The sequence below is a fragment of the Neoarius graeffei genome, chromosome 20 (assembly GCF_027579695.1).
Source record: "Neoarius graeffei isolate fNeoGra1 chromosome 20, fNeoGra1.pri, whole genome shotgun sequence".
NCBI classification, from domain to species: domain Eukaryota; kingdom Metazoa; phylum Chordata; class Actinopteri; order Siluriformes; family Ariidae; genus Neoarius; species Neoarius graeffei.
The window spans coordinates 22,964,936-22,984,183 of record NC_083588.1 but is presented as its reverse complement, the minus strand read 5'-3'; the positions used below and the strand labels follow the sequence as shown (position 1 = coordinate 22,984,183).

At 43.5% G+C, this 19,248-nt stretch overlaps 1 protein-coding gene across 1 annotated transcript in view; it reads left to right on the top strand.

Moving 5' to 3' along the window:
* LOC132868491 (arf-GAP with dual PH domain-containing protein 1) overlaps positions 1-19,248 on the top strand; it is a 217,609-nt gene that overhangs the window by 181,614 nt on the left and 16,747 nt on the right. The window contains exon 5 of the mRNA XM_060901406.1: positions 5,137-5,249. Within this exon, the coding sequence (XP_060757389.1) occupies positions 5,137-5,249 (113 nt within the window). The remainder of the gene's footprint in view (positions 1-5,136; positions 5,250-19,248) is intronic.

Here is a 19,248-nt window from a genome sequence, read left to right as displayed (position 1 = left end):
CTGTGTCTGAGTCTGTCTTTGCCACCTGACACATGGAAGCAGCAGGTGTGCCAGACTGGCAGCAGGTGCTAGCAGCTCAAGGCCCTCTCATTGGGGAACAATAGCAGTGAGCAATGAGCAGTGCGAGACTCACACAAGTCACCAACATACTGAGTCTGCCTGTAACTGTCCCAGTGGCATGTTCTCCAGTGGTCTCTTCACTTGTAGCACACCTGTACAAATACTCCAGTGACCAGGCCCTATGCAAAGGGTACATGCTATAGTGTTCTCTATCATTCTCTAATCAAAGAGGAGTGTCTGATTCAATACAAAATTGCCTAGTTGGTCAATTTTCTAACTGACAAAGCACTTACCTGGGCCACTGCAGTCTGGTCTCAAGGAGGGGAGACATTCATCCCAAATGACCACTTCATCAGTTTTTTTTTTCCAACGAGTTTTTGACCACTCACCAGACTGAAAAGAAGTAGGGGAGCAACTTCTCTTCAGTAGACAAGTCAAATGCAGTGACATGGAGTTTGCACTGGAATTCAGAACTCTTGTCACTGGTAGAGGTAGGAACGGGCCAGCACTTAAAGCAGGGCTCACACCATTCTCACAGAATTGGCATTTCTCTCTGAGGAGCTTATTCAAATTGGCCAAGAAAAACAAAGCAGTGTCAACCACATGAGGCCAGAATTCAGGAGAGATTGTGTTACTACTGTGGTGACTCCAAATATCCGGTAGCATGGTGCCCTTTGTGTCCCAAAACTTGAGTGTCCCTACAAGCCACCAGGTATGTGAACTCCTCTACTTGCTCCCCAATAGTGAGGCCTTCTTGTTTTCTTGCCTGTTGGACATTTTTGTTAAGGGTGCTGATAAGACACTCAGATGGTCACTTTGTTGTTTCAGCCTTGACCAACTCTGTACGTAGCTGAAGCAGCACATTCAGCTAATGATGGTGTAATTACATATGCAAATGAAGCCTTGATTTGGTAATTGTTACAAGTACATTTTTGTGTACAAAATAATCTGATGAAAACAGTTTTGGCCAATAATTTTCAGTGCACTTTAAGTAATTTGATACACTTGATATGATGCACTTAAATGATACACTTAATATAATTACATTTCATTTACAAACATTGTACTAGCATTGCTACAAGTAGTGAAGCTATTAATTTTATATGCACTGATGAGGTGGTAGCATTGCAAAGTATTTTATCAGAATTGATAAACAGCAAATGATTTCATTTTCATAACATACATAACTCCCTTTTTTAAATACATTGCATATTTTGGCTGGAAGCACAAATGACTTAAAGTCTTTGATCCAACTTGCACTCAAATCTGTTTCTGTCATGAATAATGCGGAAGCTCCAAGTTCACGGCAGCCTCCAAACATGGCCGCCACGGACTACAAGCGCCACACTGCCCGCCCTCTCCCGAATTCAAATTAGTGGCACGCCTGGTCCACGTTTCCCTGTCACCTCTAAACATATTTAAAGCACTCTTTTTCCACCTGCTGATTGTGAAGTATTGCTTAGCATTCACATAACTGACCGTACTAAGCATTTGACATTCTGCTCTGCTTTTCTCAGTTTATGACTTTGCTATTTGTTTTGCCTCTGACACTGACTACGCCTCGCTCGACCCTCACTTCCCCTGACTACACTTTGGATCACAATTTGGATTAATTTACCAGTTTGCTACGGACTCTTCTCCGTGATTGCATCCATAAGTTGTCTGCTCTTCTGACAGAATACTTTGCCACGATCATGGATGCAGCATAGGAGACAAGGCAGACTGTTTTTTTTCAGCACAGGGATGCTTATATTAGTTGAACACCAGCAGATGTTTAGTGAACTGGTTGTCTGTACCTCACAGTTCACCACTGCGGTGTCGCAGGCACTCCTAATGTGCCCCACACCCACCACGAGTGCTCCTCTCATGCCTCGACCTGACAAATTCTCCATGGAGGCTTCTGAGTGTAAAGGCTTCCTGCTTCAGTGCTCATTCTAGTTCACTACACAAACAGGCATGACTGACCACCAGCAAAAAATTTGCACACTTTATCAACTTGCTCACTGGGAAGGCACTCCATTGGGTGACCACTGTGTGGGAAAAGGGTGGTGAGCCCACAACTTCTTATGAGTGTTTTATGGAACTATTTAAGAGAGTGTTTGACCATCAGCCAGAGGGTATAGAGATCAGTGAGTGGCTATTGACAATACGGCAGGGAGATCAGAGAGTTGCTGAATATGTTCTAGAATTCCATACCATTGCTGCTGGGAGTGGGTAGAATGAGCTTGCTTTGAAGGCTGCTTTTTGTCAGGGTCTTGACCCACTCTTTCTCACAGAACTAGCCTATTATGATTAACAACAAACCCTGGACTCCCTCATTGACCTATCCATCAGGCTGGACAATCTCCTTCAAAATAGGCCATGGTTACAAAGTTCCATCCTGAACACATTGATTTCCAGTACCCCTACACCCATGAAGATCTCCAATACCCATATGAACCATTCCAAATGCAAACAAAGATGGCAAGAGGGCCAGTGCTTTTACTGCGGAAGAGCCAGTCACCTGCTGGTGCAATGTCCTGTTTGGCCCAGAAGCCCTAGAAGATCTGCTGGAACCGAGGGAGTTACCAGCACTCCTGCAACCCTACTGGCGAGTCACACTCTAACTCCACCATACCAGTTTCTCAAAGTAAATGTGGTGCTAAAGTTCCTAGATTCCTCCCATGTTTTCTCTGCCCTGATAGACTCCAGGGCAGCCGACAACTTTTTCATTGACAGCATGGTCATCCAGAAACTCCAGATACCCATACAGGAGCTCCCTCAACATGTAAGCATTAAGGCCATTGATGGTAGACCCATTGGGGAGAGGTTCGTCACTACCCACACCTTGCCTCTGGAGCTTCAGGTCAGTGCTTTACACAGGGAGACCATTTCCCTATTTGTCACCCACACACAAAGCCAGGCCATTATTCTAGGCTTTCCCTGGCTGCAGCGTCACGATCCTCATATCTTCTGGCAGCACAGAAAAATCACAAAATGGTCCCTATCATGCCAGCAGCACTGCCTGCACCTACCTAAACTTACTTTAGCTTCCACTTCAATGGAGAGCCCTGATCTCATCAGCATGGCTCACATCCCACCATCCTAGAGTACACACAAGGAGGCCTTATAATAAGGGGAAAGCCAGTGGTCTACCACCTCACTGGCCCTACGACTGTGCCATTGACCTCCTCCATGGTACCATGCCTCCACACTGCCATATCTATGCACTAGCCATCTCTGAACAAAGGGCCATGGGGGAGTGCATACAAGAGGTACTGCAGCAAAGGTACAGTTGTCCTTCCACATCACCTGCATCCACTTGATTCTTTTTTTGTTGAAAAGAAAGGAGGAAGCCTCAGGCCATGCATTGATTACTGAGGTTTGAACCAAGCCATCAACTGACTAACCAGCTAACAACCGACACCCCAGCCATGTTACCCCAGCACTTCTTAACCTGGAGGGAGAACCTGTGTACTTGTTACACAAAATCCTCAACTCACACTGCAAACAGGGCAACATCGAGTACTTGGTGGACTGAGAAGGTTATGGCCCCGAGGAATGCAGTTGGGTCCCAGCCACGGACATCTTGGGCCCACTATTCAAGCAGGAGTTTCATGCCAGGTACCCCGAAAAATCAGAGGTCATCCCAAAAAGAAGAAACGCTCCCAGAGTGAGTGTCTTGGGGGTGGGGGTGGGGGGTTCTGTCATGAATAATGCAGAAGCTCGAAGTTCATGACAACCTCCAAATATAGCTGCCATGGACTACAACTCCCAGCAAGCTCTACACTGCTCTCCCTCTCTCAAATTCTAATTAGTGCCGTACCTGGTCCACATTTCTCTATCGCCGCTAAACGTATTTAAAGCACCTGAATGCACCAAGCCTTTGACATTCTGCTCTGCTTTTCTCAGTTTATGACTTTGCTTCCTCCTTCCTTGACTTTGTTTTGCCTCTGACATTCTGATTGCAGCTCGCTCAACCCTTGCTTCTCCTGACTATGCTTTGGATCACGATTTGGATTTGTTTACCAGTTTGCCATGGACTCTTCTCCGCGATTGCATCCATACGTCGCCTGCTCTTCTGACAGTTTCTTCAGATTGTTTGAAGACTTACTTAATCACACTCACTTTTTTTTCTTTAATTAGTATCCCTGTTTAATTTCTGATGTTTCTGTGTTTAATTGCTAAGTTTCTGTTGTGTTTAGCCTTTTGGGTGTTGAACGCTATGGTTCCCCAAATCACATTTCTCAGTTCTACCCATGATAGTTACTTTGACTTTTTTGATTTTGGGTTGCTCTTTGTTAATAAAAAGACTGTGCTTACATCTGCCTCCATAACTTGACAGCAACCAACCAAGTTATGTATTTTTCATTAATTAGTCTGTCACAGTAAAAAAGTATTCATTTTGCACTTTCATTTCATTTTGCAATAAGCCATATTGAGTAAATCCAAAGGAAAATTACATCACCTATAAAATGTTCAATTTTGTCTGTGACAGTAACCAGCCGGGGCATAGGCACTCGTGTGTGTGTGTGTGTGTGTGTGTGTGTGTGTGTGTGTGTGTGTGTGTGTGTGTTCCAAAATTCCTGCCTGGGTTAGGTTTTTCCATGGGGAAATGAATGTAGAAGTAGAATGAGAGGAACTCTGAGAGTAAGAGAGAGAACAAGTATGTGTAAGAGAGAGCTTTCTGTTGAATCCCTGTTGAATTCTTCAGTATCAGGTGTCATCTTTTCCTCCCTCTGTTTACACTGTTGCTTCAACAGGGTAAGCCAGTGTGTCTGTTCACTGTGTAACAACTCATCTAGGCTTTCTGTATTGAAACTAAATTCACCAGCTCTTGCAGAAAAAAAAATTACAACATTCTCACACTATCTGGAAATGTCAAAATATACATATAACTCAGCACAAAATGATACACATGGCCATATGTACTGTTTGTGCATGTGTATTTAGGTGATTTGGTCTAAAGTGGTTCAACAAGTAGGGAAGATCACTATATGTGGAGCCACTGTTGATTGCCCCCTTCCAAGGTGAGATGAAAGAACATGAAAGAACACTGCAAACTTTTCATTCTTTCTGCTGTGACTCTCTTGACAGGTTACCGGGAGGGGTTTCTATGGAAACGAGGGCGGGACAACGGCCAATTCCTGAGTCGAAAATTTATTCTCTCGGAAAGAGAGGGAGCAATGATGTATTTCAACAAGCATGATGTGAGTCTTTCTCTCTTTTGCTCTCCATCTTCCTTGGTGATCTGGATGTGTGAGATTACACAGGTCAAAAATACCAGTGGAACTGTCAAAAATGCTGACATTCTCATGATCACGGAATGTCTGACTCTGCTCGCTTCTCCTTTTTTGGAAAGTCATGCTATTAAAATACTTTTTTTCAATTGCTTTTTGCTGTTTCTTTCACAAGCTTGTACATTACAAAATCAGACTGGAGAAGACTACTCAGTGAGCTCTTCCAAATGTATATGAAGATGAAATATGAGCTCGTCAGATAGAGCTTTTCATTGTAGTAATTTAACTGAAGGATTTGTTTGACTTTAACACCACTGTAGCTATATAATAATGCAGTCATGTTAATCTGGAATTACAGAACTCAAAATTTTCTGAAAGCCCCATTTTAATAATGTGTGACATAATGTTATTAAAAAAGCATGACCAAAATAAAATGGCAGCAGTTTCCACATTGGAAGTAAGGAGTATCATGTCAGCAATTAACTCAATACTAGCTTATCATTCAAGAGATGGTTATTGTCAGCCTGCCCTTCTACAAGTACACAGTAAGGTTGAAATAACGTTTCTCTAAGATGCGTGGTGCAACATAAAATACAAAATGAAGGACAAACATAAATGAGTGCAAGTCAAAAGGACAAACAGGTAGTGTAAAATGAGCAAGGAGTAATGCAATGGTAACATACATTATATAGTGGAGTGTGTAAAGTGACTTTGTGCCAGTTTAAATTGTCAGTGAAATTCATTTTTAGTACTGATGTCTTAATAAAGACTTTAAGGTTTAGTGTTCAAGTAGAATACTATAACCATTAGCTTGTAATTACTGTAATGTTGTCAGGATGCAGGCACTTACAGATGTATGTGTAGGGGAGAGTGGGGAAAGCAAACTGGAAACAAAGCCAAAACGCGAGACTAGAATCAAGGTCATGGGGCAGGCGAGGGTCAATTGATCGGTAGATGGGGCAATGCAGACAGGGCTAGAGAATAACGAGAAAGATACAAGCGCGAGCGTCGAGAACACAATAAAACGGGCAGTAGACTAAAGGCTCGGTATGACAGGAATGAACACTGAATGATATGTCGCATCAAGTGAGAGTGTGAGAGGTGTTTATAAAGCAGGGGCTGATGAACCAGGAAACGAGTGACAGGTGTATTTAATAAACAGGTGATAGAGGGCGCTGTGGTTCATGGGTGTTGTACAGTGCCTTGCAAAAGTATTCATTCCCCCTTGGTGTTTGTCCTGTTTTGTTGCATTACAAGCTGGAATTAAAATGGATTTTTGGGGAGTTAGCACAATTTGATTTACACAACATGCCTACCACTTTAAAGGTGCACTTTTTTTTGTTTTTATTGTGTCACAAACAATAATTAAGATGAAAAAACAGTAATCTTGAGGGTGCATAAGTATCCCCCCCTCCAGTCAATACTTTATAGAGCCACCTTTTGTTACAATTACAGCTGCAAGTCTCTTGGGGTATGTCTCTATTAGCTTAGCACATCTAACCACTGGGATTTTTGCCCATTCCTCAAGGCAAAACTGCTCCAGCTCCTTTAAGTTAGATGGGTTGCATTGGTGTACAGCAATCTTCAAGTTATGCCACAGATTCTCAATTGGATTGAAGTCTGGGCTTTGACTAGGCCAGTCCAAGACATTTAAATGTTTCCCTTTAAGCCATTCCCTTTAAAGCATACACTCCAGTGTAGCTTTAGCAGTCTGCTTAGGGTCATTGTCCTGCTGGACCATGAACCTTCGTCTCAGTCTCAAACCTCTGGCTGACTCAAACAGGTTTTCCTCCAGAATTGCCCTGTATTTAGTGCCATCCATCTTTTCTTCAGTCCTGACCAGCTTTCCTGTCCCTGCAGATGAAAAACATCCCCACAGCATGATGCTGCCACCATTATGCTTCATTGTAGGGATGGTGTTCTCAGGGTGTTGGGGTTGCGCCACACATGGCATTTCCCATGATGGCCAAAAAGTTCAATTTTTGTCTCATTTGATCAGAGAATCTTCCATGTGTTTGAGGAGTCTGCCACATGCTGTTGGGCGAGCTCCAAACGTGATTTTTTTTAAGCAATGGCTTTTTTCTGGCCACTCTTCCATAAAGCCCCACTCTGTGGAGTGTATGGCTTAAAGTGGTCCTATGGACAGATACTCCCATCTCCACTGTGGATCTTTGCAGCTCCCTCAGTGTTATTGTTGGTGTCTTTGTTGCATCTCTGATTAATGCCCTCCTTCCCCGGTCTGTGAGTTTTGGTGGGTCGGACATGGCACTCTCGACAGCATTACTGACAGAACCCCCACCCCCCCACACCCCAAAGGAGCTCCCTCCACCCTCTGGATGCAGGCTTGTCAGAGTGTTGGCTATGGAACTTCTGAGTCAGGAGAGGGTCAAGAATGTCCCTTGCTCCTACCCAGCTTCACTCTTCAGGCCCATAGCCCTCCCAATCTACCAGGTACTCAAGCTGACCTCTTCTGCACCTAGAGTCTAGGATTCTGTTTACTTGGTAGATGGGATCCCCTTCTGGACAAGGTGACTGGTGGTCTGGGGTGAGCGTGTCTGTGGACAAAGGACCTTGCATGGCAGGTTTCAGACAGGAGACATAATACATGGGTAACAAGCAACTGTGCGGTGGGAGCTCAAGCCTGTAGGAGGCTTCGTTGATGTGTCGGCACACCTTGTAAGGTCCGATGTAGCATGCCTGTAGCTTACAAGTATTGGGTTCCTTGAGGTACTTAGTTGACACCCATACCCAGTCACCAGGAAAAAACTCAGGGTTGCCACTCCTGTGCTTGTCGGTGTATTCCTTATACTTGGCATTGACCGACTCGATGCATCGATGAACCTCCTCCCAAACTGACTGGCTGCACAAGAACCACTCCTCCACTGCCTGTACCCATGCCGGTGAGTCGGCATGGGAACTGGGGGGTTGGTAGCCAAGCATGCACTTGAAAGGGTGTTAGTTGTGTAGCAGAGTGCTTCAGGGAGTTCTGTGCATACTTGGCCCATAGGATGAAACTGGCCCAGTCCCCCTGGTTCCACATGCAGAAGATTCTGAGGAAACATCCTATCTCCTGGTTAGCCCTCTCTACCTGGCCATTGGACTGGGGGTGATATCTGGATGTGAGGCTCACCGAGACACCTAACTACTCCATGAAACTGGCTCATAGACGAGAGATGAACTGAGGGCCACGGTCGCTGACTTATATCCTCTGGGATGACAAAGTATCTGAATACATGCATACATACATAACAGTTCAGCAGTCTGGAAAGCTGTGGGGATGTCGGGTAACGGGATGAGTCTCAGTGCCTTGGAGAACCTGTTGATGATGACCAAGATGGTAGTGTTTCCCTGGGATGATGGTAGGTTGGTGATAAAGTCAACGACCAGATGAGACCAGGGTCTCTGAAGTACAGGGAGAGAGCATAGTTTGCCAGCGGGAGGTGTTAGAGGTACCTTGGCTTGTAGGAGACAAAATGGATGATCTCAGTCAACATATTCTCCTACCAGTACTTGTTCCATAGCAGTTGGTGAGTACAGTGACTGCTTGGGTGACCGGTGGCAGGAGATGCATGTACCCAAGTGATGAATTTACCTCGGAGATGGTTGGGGACATACAGGTGGCCAGGTGGGCAGTTAGCTGGAGGAGTCTGTGGTTGCAACTCCCTTATCTCCTTGTCTAGGTCCCATGAAATTGCTTAGATGAAGCATTCGGGTGTGAGGATGGGTGAGGTTCAGGGTCATGAGGAGATGGGCTTGAAGACATGTGACCGGGCATCTGCCTTAGTGTTCTTGGTGCCTGGATGATGGGATATTGTGAAGTGGAAGAGCATGAAAAACAGAGCCCATCAGGCTTGGCGTGGATTAAGTCTCTTGGCCTTCTTGAGATATTCCAAGTGCTTATGATCTGTAAGTATGATGAAGGGGTAAGTGGCTCCCTCGAGCCAGTGTCTCCATTCCTCCAGAGCAAGCTTGATAGTGAGTAGTTCTCTGTTCCTGATGTCATAGTTCCTCTCCACCGAGGTGAGTTTCTTTGAGAAGAATGCAACTGGGTGGAGCTTGGGCTTCTCGCTGAAGCGCTGTGAGAGGACCCCTCCTACACCCGTCTCGGAGGTGTCCACTTCGACCGTGAAAGGTCAGGTAGGGTCAGGGTGTTGGAGGTACTGATGATGTACCCCAGAAAGGAGATACGATGCATGTGGAACTTGCACTTCTCAGCTTTGACATACAGTGGTGCTTGAAAGTTTGTGAACCCTTTAGAATTTTCTATATTTCTGCATAAATATGACCTAAAACATCATCAGATTTTCACACAAGTCTTAAAAGTAGATAAAGAGAACCCAGTTAAACAAATGAGACAAAAATATTATACTTGGTCATTAATTTATTGAGGAAAATGATCCAAGATTACATATCTGTGAGTGGCAAAAAGTATGTGAACCTCTAGGATTAGCAGTTAATTTGGAGGTGAAATTAGTCAGGTGTTTTCAATCAATGGGATGACAATCAGGTGTGAGTGAGCAACCTGTTTTATTTAAAGAACAGGGATCTAGCAAAGTGTGATCTTCATAACACATGTTTGTGGAAGTGCATCATGGCACAAACAAAGGAGATTTCTGATGACTTCAGAAAAAGCGTTGTTGATGCTCATCAGGCTGGAAAAGGTTACAAAACCATCTCTAAAGAGTTTGGACTCCACCAGTCCACAGTCAGACAGACTGTGTACAAATGGAGAAAATTCAAGACCATTGTTACCCTCTCCAGGAGTGGTCGACCAACAAAGATCACTCCAAGAGCAAGGCATTTAATAGTCGGCGAGGTCACAAATGACCCCCAGGGTAACTTCTAAGCAACTGAAGGTTTCTCTCACATTGGCTAATGTTATTGTTCATGAGTCCACCATCAGGAGAACACTGAACAACAATGGTGTGCATGGCAGGGTTGCAAGGAGAAAGCCACTGTTCTCCAAAAAGAACATTACTGCTCATCTGTAATTTGCTAAAGATCACATGGACAAGCCAGAAGGCTATTGGAAAAATGTTGTGGATGGATGAGACCAAAATAGAACTTTTTGGCTTAAATGAGAAGCGTTCTGTTTGGAGAAAGGAAAACACTGCATTCCAGCATAAGAACCTTATCCCATCTGTGAAACATGGTGGTGGTAGTATCATGGTTTGGGCCTGTTTTGCTGCATCTGAGCCAGGATGGCTTGCCATCACTGATGGAACAATGAATTCTGAATTATACCAGCAAATTCTAAAGGAAAATGTCAGGACATCGGTCCATGAACTGAATCTCAAGAGAAGGTGGGTCATGCAGCAAGACAACGACCCTAAGCACACAAGTCGTTCTACCAAAGAATGGTTAAAGAAGAATAAAGTTCATGTTTTGGAATGGTCGAGTCAAAGTCCTGACTTTAATCCAATCGAAATGTTGTGGAAGGACCTGAAGCAAGCAGTTCATGTGAGGAAACCCACCAACATCCCAGAGTTGAAGCTGTTCTGTACAGAGGAATGGGCTAAAATTCCCCCAAGCCAGTGTGCAGGACTGATCAACAGTTATCGGAAATGTTTAGTTGCAGTTATTGCTGCACAAGGGGGAGTCACACCAGATACTGAAAGCAAAGGTTCACATACTTTTGCCACTCACAGATATGTAATATTGGATCATTTTTCTCAATAAATGACCAAGTATAATATTTTTGTCTCATTTGTTTAACTGGGTTCTCTTTATCTACTTTTAGGACTTGTGTGAAAATCTGATGTTGTTTTAGGTCATATTTATGCAGAAATATAGAAAATTCTAAAGGGTTCACAAACTTTCAAGCACCACTGTAAGGGTGGCTTTCTAACAGGCGGTTGAGCATGTGTTGGAGATGGCTCTCTTCATCTGGGGAGTAGATCAGGATCTCCTCAATATACGCCACCACATATCTCCCTAACATGTCCCGAAGTACATCATTGATGAGGCACTGGAACACGCTTTGTGCTGAAGAGAGGCCATATGGCATCACTCGGTACTCAAAATGGCTGGCGTTGGTGCTGAAGGCCGTCTTCCACTCATTTCATTCTCGTATATGGACCAGGTTGTAGGCGTTGCGTAGGTCTAGCTTAGAAAACACCTTGGCGCTACGGAGCTGTTCTAAAGCCGAGGGCACCAAAGGACGAGGATATGGATACTTCACTGAGATCTGATTGAGTCCTTGAAAGTCTATATACAGGTGGAGGCTGCCTCCTCTCTTCTCCATGTAGAAGAATCCTGCCAATGCAGGTGATGTAGACAAGCGTATGTACCCCTGCTTCAGGGCCTCTTGTATATACTCCTCCATCACCACTTGTTCTGTCTGGGACAGAGCGTAGATGTAACTGCGTGGTGGAGAAGCGTCCGGTAGGAGGTTAATGGCACAGTCGTAGGGGCGGTGTGGTGGTCAGCCGCACGCCTTACCCTTACTGAAGACCTCCCTTTGGTCCAGGTAACACTCTGGGACCCCTTCTAGGGAGTCAGGCTGGGGAGACTCTATGGAGGTGGAGGAGAGACTTAGATGAGGATGCTGAAGATGGTTCTGAAAACAGGTCGGGCACCATTGGAGAATCTTCTGCCAGGAGATGAACAGGTCATGAAGCTGCAGCCAAGAATAACCCAAAATGATGTCATGATGTACGGTAGTGGTAACTAGGAGTGAGATTAGCTCTGAATGGAGGGCTCCCACCTGAATGTGCATGGGAGCAGTCCGGGCGGTGACGAGGCCATCCCTTCTCAGGCCTCCATTGATTGTGCTGATGCTGAGTGGGCTCTGCAGAGGGTTTGTGGGCAAACTGAACTTCTGGATGACTGAGCTGTCAATGAAGTTCCCCTCTGCCCCTGAGTCAACAAATGCAGAAAGCATGTGGGTCGAGGAAGGCAGTTTTAGCAATACAGAAACCTTGAAAGACTGAGCTGTAAATGATCTCACTGGACTCACCAGGTCAGCCTCGGTCTCTGCAGAACTGGTGCGCGGTGGGCAGGCTGGACACTGAATAATCTGATGGTTGGCACTCCTGCAGTAGAAACACAGGCTCTCTCTCCTCCTCCGATCTCATTCGGAGCATTTCAGACAAGTTTATGGGACCTCCATGGGTGTGGGAGCATCGGTGGTTGAAGTGGGCGTCACCTCCTCCTTGAGTGGTGGGTGACTGGATAGTAGATGGTCCAGCCAAATCGTGAGATCAATTAGGGCGTCTAAGGTAAGATGTTCATCATGGTACACCAGCTTACTCAATACAGCAGGGCGGAGCCCCTGGCGGAAAACAGCTTTTAGAGTCAGCTCATTCCATCTGCTGGCTGCTGCGAGGATTCGGAAATCTAGGGCATAGTCGGCAACTCTCCTAGAGCCCTGTGTGATGGTCAGTAGGCCATCACTATAGTACGAGGAAACAGTTATACGAGGAAACAATTATACGAGGTTGTGTGCTCCCCCCCCCCCCCACTTCTCCACACTGCATCACCTTGCTGGTCAGGAATGAAAGAAACCTTGCAATCTTACGTTCGTTGGAGATGTGTTGGATTGTAGAGAAGTACATGGAGCACTGAAGCAAAAATTCCTTACAGCTACACGCATCCCCGGCATATTTCTCTGGGCATGGAAGCGAAAGCGCGGAACTTGAGGGGACATCGCGGCAGCTAGCTGAGCCATCTTGGTGTTGAGATTGGCAAGCATCTGCTGATGTCCCCCCCCCCAAGAAGTGCCCCTGAGCTCTCAGAGCAGTTTGCCTTGCCTCCTCTGCTGCATCCATCGCAGTGAAGTATCCTGTCAGGATGCAGGCACTTACGGATGTATGTGCAGGGGAGAGTGGGGAAAGCAAACTGGAAACAAAGCCAAAATGAGAGACTAGAATCAAGGTCATGGGACAGGCGAGGGGCAATTGATCGGTAGATGGGGCAATGCGGACAGGGCTAGAGAATAACGAGAAAGATATGAGAGCAAGGGTCGAGAACACAATAAAGCAGGCAGTAGAGTAAGGGCTCGGTATGACAGGAACGAACACTGAACGATACTTCACATCGAGTTGGAGAGGTGTTTATATAGCAGGGGCTGATGAACCAGGAAGTTCATCATAAGCTCGGTATGACAGGCGTATTTAATAAACAGGAGATAGAAGGCGCTGTGGTTCGTCAGTGTTGTCGTTCTGAGTGGCCATGTTTGTAGTTGGGTTCGGACTGGCACTCTCGACAGCATTACTGACAAATGTGACATGACACAGATGTTCTATAATTAGTTCTATGGATCATTCAAATTATCATCAATGAATACAATATGAAACAAACACTGGGCCTCTTATCAGTCTTTTAAAAATGTTCTGTTTAAATGTTTGATAAACTGTACTAAAAATTTTGCTAGGTTAAAAAAAATGCTTCAGAAATGCTATTTTTTGTGCTTGCATGTATAGTGATGCTCTCAATAATAATAATAATAATAATAATAATAATATAACAATAATAAAGTGCTAATTTCTCCATCAGCTGAGGCATTTGTTTATGGCTGTGCGCAGATAGACAAACCTGTCCTCCATTTAATACGGTGATAGTTTTGGATTTTTTTTATCATTGAATGAATAGTTTTATTTGTATTAAGTTGTGGATTTGTACTGGCTTGCTTTTTTATTTTATATATTCTAAAATTAATGCCAGTAATAGCAGAGCTCCCTGCGCGTGCTTAGCAGAGCCCCATACTTAAGAAAATGCATCGACCTGATTTTTGATGGTTTGACCATACGACATCTGTACGCATGTGTACCACCACAGGGTACCTGATCGTAAGTGCAAGGCGATGTATCTCAAACACAGCCAACAGACAACAAAATTTGTATTTTTATTTACATAAGATGGGTTTTTATCAAGCGCGTATTTTTAATTTGCCTTTTAAAAAATAACATGGGATTATTTACTAACCCATTTTATAGAAAATATTCATAATAGTTTCATATACACTCACCATCCACTTTAATAGGAACTTGTTCTTGATTCTAAGATTCGTGTTCTTGGCTGGCAGGAGTGGAATCCAATGTGCTTGTCTGCTGTTGCATACTAAAATGGTTTTCTGCTCACCACGGCTGTAAAGAGTTGCTGTGAGTTACGATATCCTTCCTGGCAGTTTGAACCACTCTGGCCATTTTCCTCTGACCTTATCATCAACAAGGCGTTTCCATTCACAGAACTGTCACTCACTCAATTTTTTTTCCGCACTATTCTGTGTAAACTCTAGAGACTGTTGTGTATGAAAGCCCCAGGAGATAAGCAGTTTCTGAAATACTCAAACCAATCCATCTGGCACCAACACCCATACCACAGTGAAAGTCACAGAGATCCCAATTTTTCTCCATTCTGATGTTTGAAGTGAACATTAACTAACTCTTTGATTTTTATCTCCATGATTTTATGCATTCTGCTGCTGTCAAGGGATTGGATTATTAGATAACTGCATAAAACAGGTGTATGGGTGTTCCTAACAAATTGGATGGTGAGTGTAAAACTAGTTAAAACAGTTTGATTAGTCCACTAACTCATTGGACAATTGACATTTTCTGTCATGTAAGGGCAGTAGACGGATGTATGTGCAGGAAGAGTTTTATTGAAAATACTGTCATAAGACAATGCAGCAATATATTAACATGAAATACACTGCACTACACAATTTGATGGTTCATATGCTATAATATTGTAATTGTATTCAGGTTGATTTTGTGCCCTTGTAAATATTTTATTCATATGCTCATTGGGAGCTCTGCCTTTTAGGCAGTGCCTAAATATCTATGTTAATATGACTGGTTTGCACAAAATTTTCTTGATGGTATTCTTAGTCCCGGGGCGGCATGGTGGTGTAGTGGTTAGCGCTGTCGCCTCACAGCAAGAAGGTCCGGGTTCGAGCACCATGGCCAGCGAGGGCCTTTCTGTGTGGAGTTTGCATGTTCTCCCCGTGTCTGCGTGGGTTTCCTCCAGGTGTTCCGGTTTCCCCCACAGTCCAAAGACATGCAGGTTAGGTTAACTGGTGACTCTAAATTGACCGTACATGTGAATGTGAGTGTGGATGGTTGTCTGTGTCTATGTGTCAGCCCTGTGATGACCTGGCGACTTGTCCAGGGTGTACCCCGCCTTTCACCCGTAGTCAGCTGGGATAGGCTCCAGCTTGCCTGCGACCCTGTAGAACAGGATAAAGCGGCTAGAGATAATGAGATGAGATTCTTAGTCCCCAACCTAGTGAAGTAGTATACCTTTACCTAATAAAAACTATTAACAAAAGGCTTGACTAAACAGATATGTTTTCAGCCTAGATTTAAACACTGAGACTGTGCCTGAGTCCCGAACACTACTTGGAAGGCTGTTCCATAACTGCGGGGCTTTGTAAGAAAAGGCTTTTCCCCCTGATGTAGCCTTCACTATATGAGGTACCAGCAGATAGCCTGCACCTTTTGATCGAAGTAGGCATGGCGGGTCATAAAGGACCAGAAGTTCATTAAGGTACTGTGGTGCAAGACCATTCAGTGCTTTATGGGTCAATAGTAGTATTTTATAATCAATACGAAATTTGATTGGGAGCCAATGCACTGTGAATAATTAATATATCCTTCCTGGCAGCTCGAACCAATCTGGCCATTTTTCTGTGATGTCTCTTATTGACAAGTGGTTCCACCAACAGAACTTTCATTCACTCACTGTTTTTAGTTTTTCGCATCATTCTCTGTAAACTGTAGAGACTGTTGTGTGTGAAATTCCCAGGAGATCAGCAGTTTCTGAAATTCAGACCAGCCCATCTGCCACCAACAACCATGCCATAGTTAGTCAAAGTCCTAGAAATCACACTTTTTCCCCATTTTGATGTTTGATGTGAACTTTAGGGATGATTTTCCAAAATCATGGAGAAAACGCGGACATCGTGGTATCGCTTATCCGAAACGGAATTGCCATTTTGAAATGGAATTTTTTTATTTTATTTTTGTCTGTGAAGATTCTCAGTCATCCAGGTCATAGTAACTGTGGGTGGTAAAAGAGAGCAACTGGACTTGCTTGAAGATTCTTGAAGACGTTTCACCTCTCATCCGAAAGGCTTCTTCAGAACTGAAGAATTGAACTGAAGAAGCCTTTCGGATGAGAGGTGAAACGTCTTCAAGAATCTTCAAGCAAGTCCAGTTGCTCTCTTTTACCACCCACAATTTATTTTATTTAATTTTTTATTTTATTTTTTGGACATCCAGTTTCAAAACTCAAGAAATTCAATCCACACAGTGATTACAGCGAGTTTTTTTGAATCTCGATGTAAACTGGGTTGTCAACAAACTATCAACGCCCCGCCAGGTTGTAAATGATGCGAGGGCTTATGATTAGTGTGCACACTGATTGGATTAAAAAAAAAAAGACATTGAGGGATTGTAAGGGGGAATGCCTCTCCCCAGAAAATATAAAGCAGCTCACAATTCTGATGAACATTTCATTTTGATGTCTTTCAACGGTGATACTATTCATTTCTTCATCTTTTTTCTTACTCTCTCAATTTGAACCTAAGAGTCTATAATTATGTAGAAATTTAATAAAAATGTATTGCTCAAGTTTTGTGTTTATAGATTTCAGAACTCCAAAACTGCATCATCGGTACATGGAAACTGTTCCCATTCCTTATTACAGAAAATGAAAAAAAAATGTAATTGGCAAAATCACAAAACAGAATTGGCAATTTTCTGAAACAGAAAATTCATCATCCCTAGAACTTTAACTGAAGCGCTTGACCTGTATATGCACAATTTTATGCATTGTGCTGCTGCAACATAATTTCTCCATTGGATAACTGCGTACATGAGCATGTTTACAAGTGTTCCTATTAAAGTGGGTGGTGAGTGTACATTCATTTTTAGCTGACAGATATACCCAGGTAAAAAAGCCAAATAGCGAGTGCAAACTGCTATAAGAGAGTTGCACAGAACTTGCAAATGTTCAGAAATATGGGTGTCCTGCAAGTATTTTTCAAACTGCTTTTATCACGTTGTCTCGGTTACATTTACAAAAATAAACCTTAAATTTTCTCACACATTTTTTGTCTGATAGTTCCTTGCTCCCAATATAATATGTTGTCCCTCTCCACTGGTAATACTTGACTTGGTAGACTGCTGCATATTGGATTCATATACAGGGATGAGAATTTTCTGCCGATCGGCAGATTTCTGACTTTTTCAGACCAAAATGATCGTTTTTGAGATTGATGTAAATCCGTTGAGAAATTTTCAGGGTGTGTGTGTATGGTTAACGATCTGTGGTCACCTTATAACGCAGACATCCGAAGTCTTCCGGAAGTTCCAGGAGTCTCCCGCATATTGATAGTGGCTCCCTGATGCCCGCAAATTGGAAAATATCTCCCACAATCTAGAGCAAGCGAGCAAGAGCGTACACGCGAAACATTGTCTGCATCGCGCATCTTAAAATGTGCGCATACGACGGAGCGCGCAAGGGAGAGCGAGAGAGAGTGCGCGTGTGCCTGTTCATGTAGCGCATGCTAGACAAAGAGCATCCTGATTGGTTTACTCAGCAAAATAAGCCAATCAGCTTTCAGTGTGGGCAGGCTTTTATCTCTTTTCTTGAGGACCGAAGTTTTCAGTTCAGTCAGTGCGGCCTACAGGATCATCATGGCAGAGAGAGAGCGCGTGCCCCAAAAAACGAAAATACAAAACCCACTTCACCTCAAATTACACAAAAGAATATCCCTGTCTAATAAGGGTCAAAAATAATGATAGTTTCGCGTGATGTACTGTTTGCAACAGTGATTTCAGCATTGCCCATGGTGGCTTAAATGATTGTAAAAGGCATGTTGAGATGAGTAGTGTCATCGCATGTGCATTATATTTAGGTCTACAACAGGCTGTCATGAAAAGACCAAACTTATTGAAGATTTCCGTAAAGTAACAATGTATGAATATACATCATATATATATCACATATATATCAAATACACGTCATATATAAGTGTGTATCTTTTATAAATGGGGTTAGCTTATCTAATGTAGCATGTTGGGGAGAATCATAGTATCATATCTATATTTCTGATAAAATTTTAGGTATGATACCATGTATAACTCTCCTACTTATTGCTCATTTCATGGGGGGGGGGATTGCTGGCATGTGCCGCGCGGGAGCATCTGCCCAAATTTTTTAGGCCGAGATGAACTTATAGTTTTTGATTTAAAAAAATTTCCAATATGTAATGCCAATTGTACATGCCTGTTCTTTAATTCAAAATCAGCATCTTGATCTTCAAATTGACCATATGGTATATGTATTACATTACACAACATCCTGTCCAGATAAAACCTAGTTAGTACACACAAAAGTTGAAAGGGAAGTGATAAATGATGTTGAATGTTGCCTGCTTAATATGCAAGACCTCCTGCTACCATGATAATGTCAGAAGAAAGCTTAAGGCCCTGTCCACACGGCAACGGATTCAGGTGAATCTGATAAAAAATTTTTATCGTTACGGCCTGGCGTCCACACGGCACCGGCGTTTTGGGTGCCCCAAAACGATATTTTTTGAGAACGGGTTCCAGAGTGGAAAAATCTGGCAACCGCGCCGTTGCGAAGTCGTCTGGATGAGTAGAACGGATTTGTTTACGATGACATCACAACCACATCACTAGAACAAGCAGCACTCTCGCACGCATCATTCGTAACAACAACAGCAACAATGGGTAAGAATCTTTATTATTGGATAAGAATCTTTTGAAATTGTTTACACATTAACCTGACTGACCTGCCAGACAGACGATTTACACCTGCTTTGATGAACAGAAAGTACAGCCTTCCACACAAAGCAACAGTTACCTGACTATAATGGAGACAGAGGGGAAAAGGGTCAGAAGACCCTTCAACAGACTGTTTTGTATGAACCACTGCATTGCATTCACTTTTGTATACAGCTTTTCTTTTAAATAAACAAGTAACTGAACCATTTCTT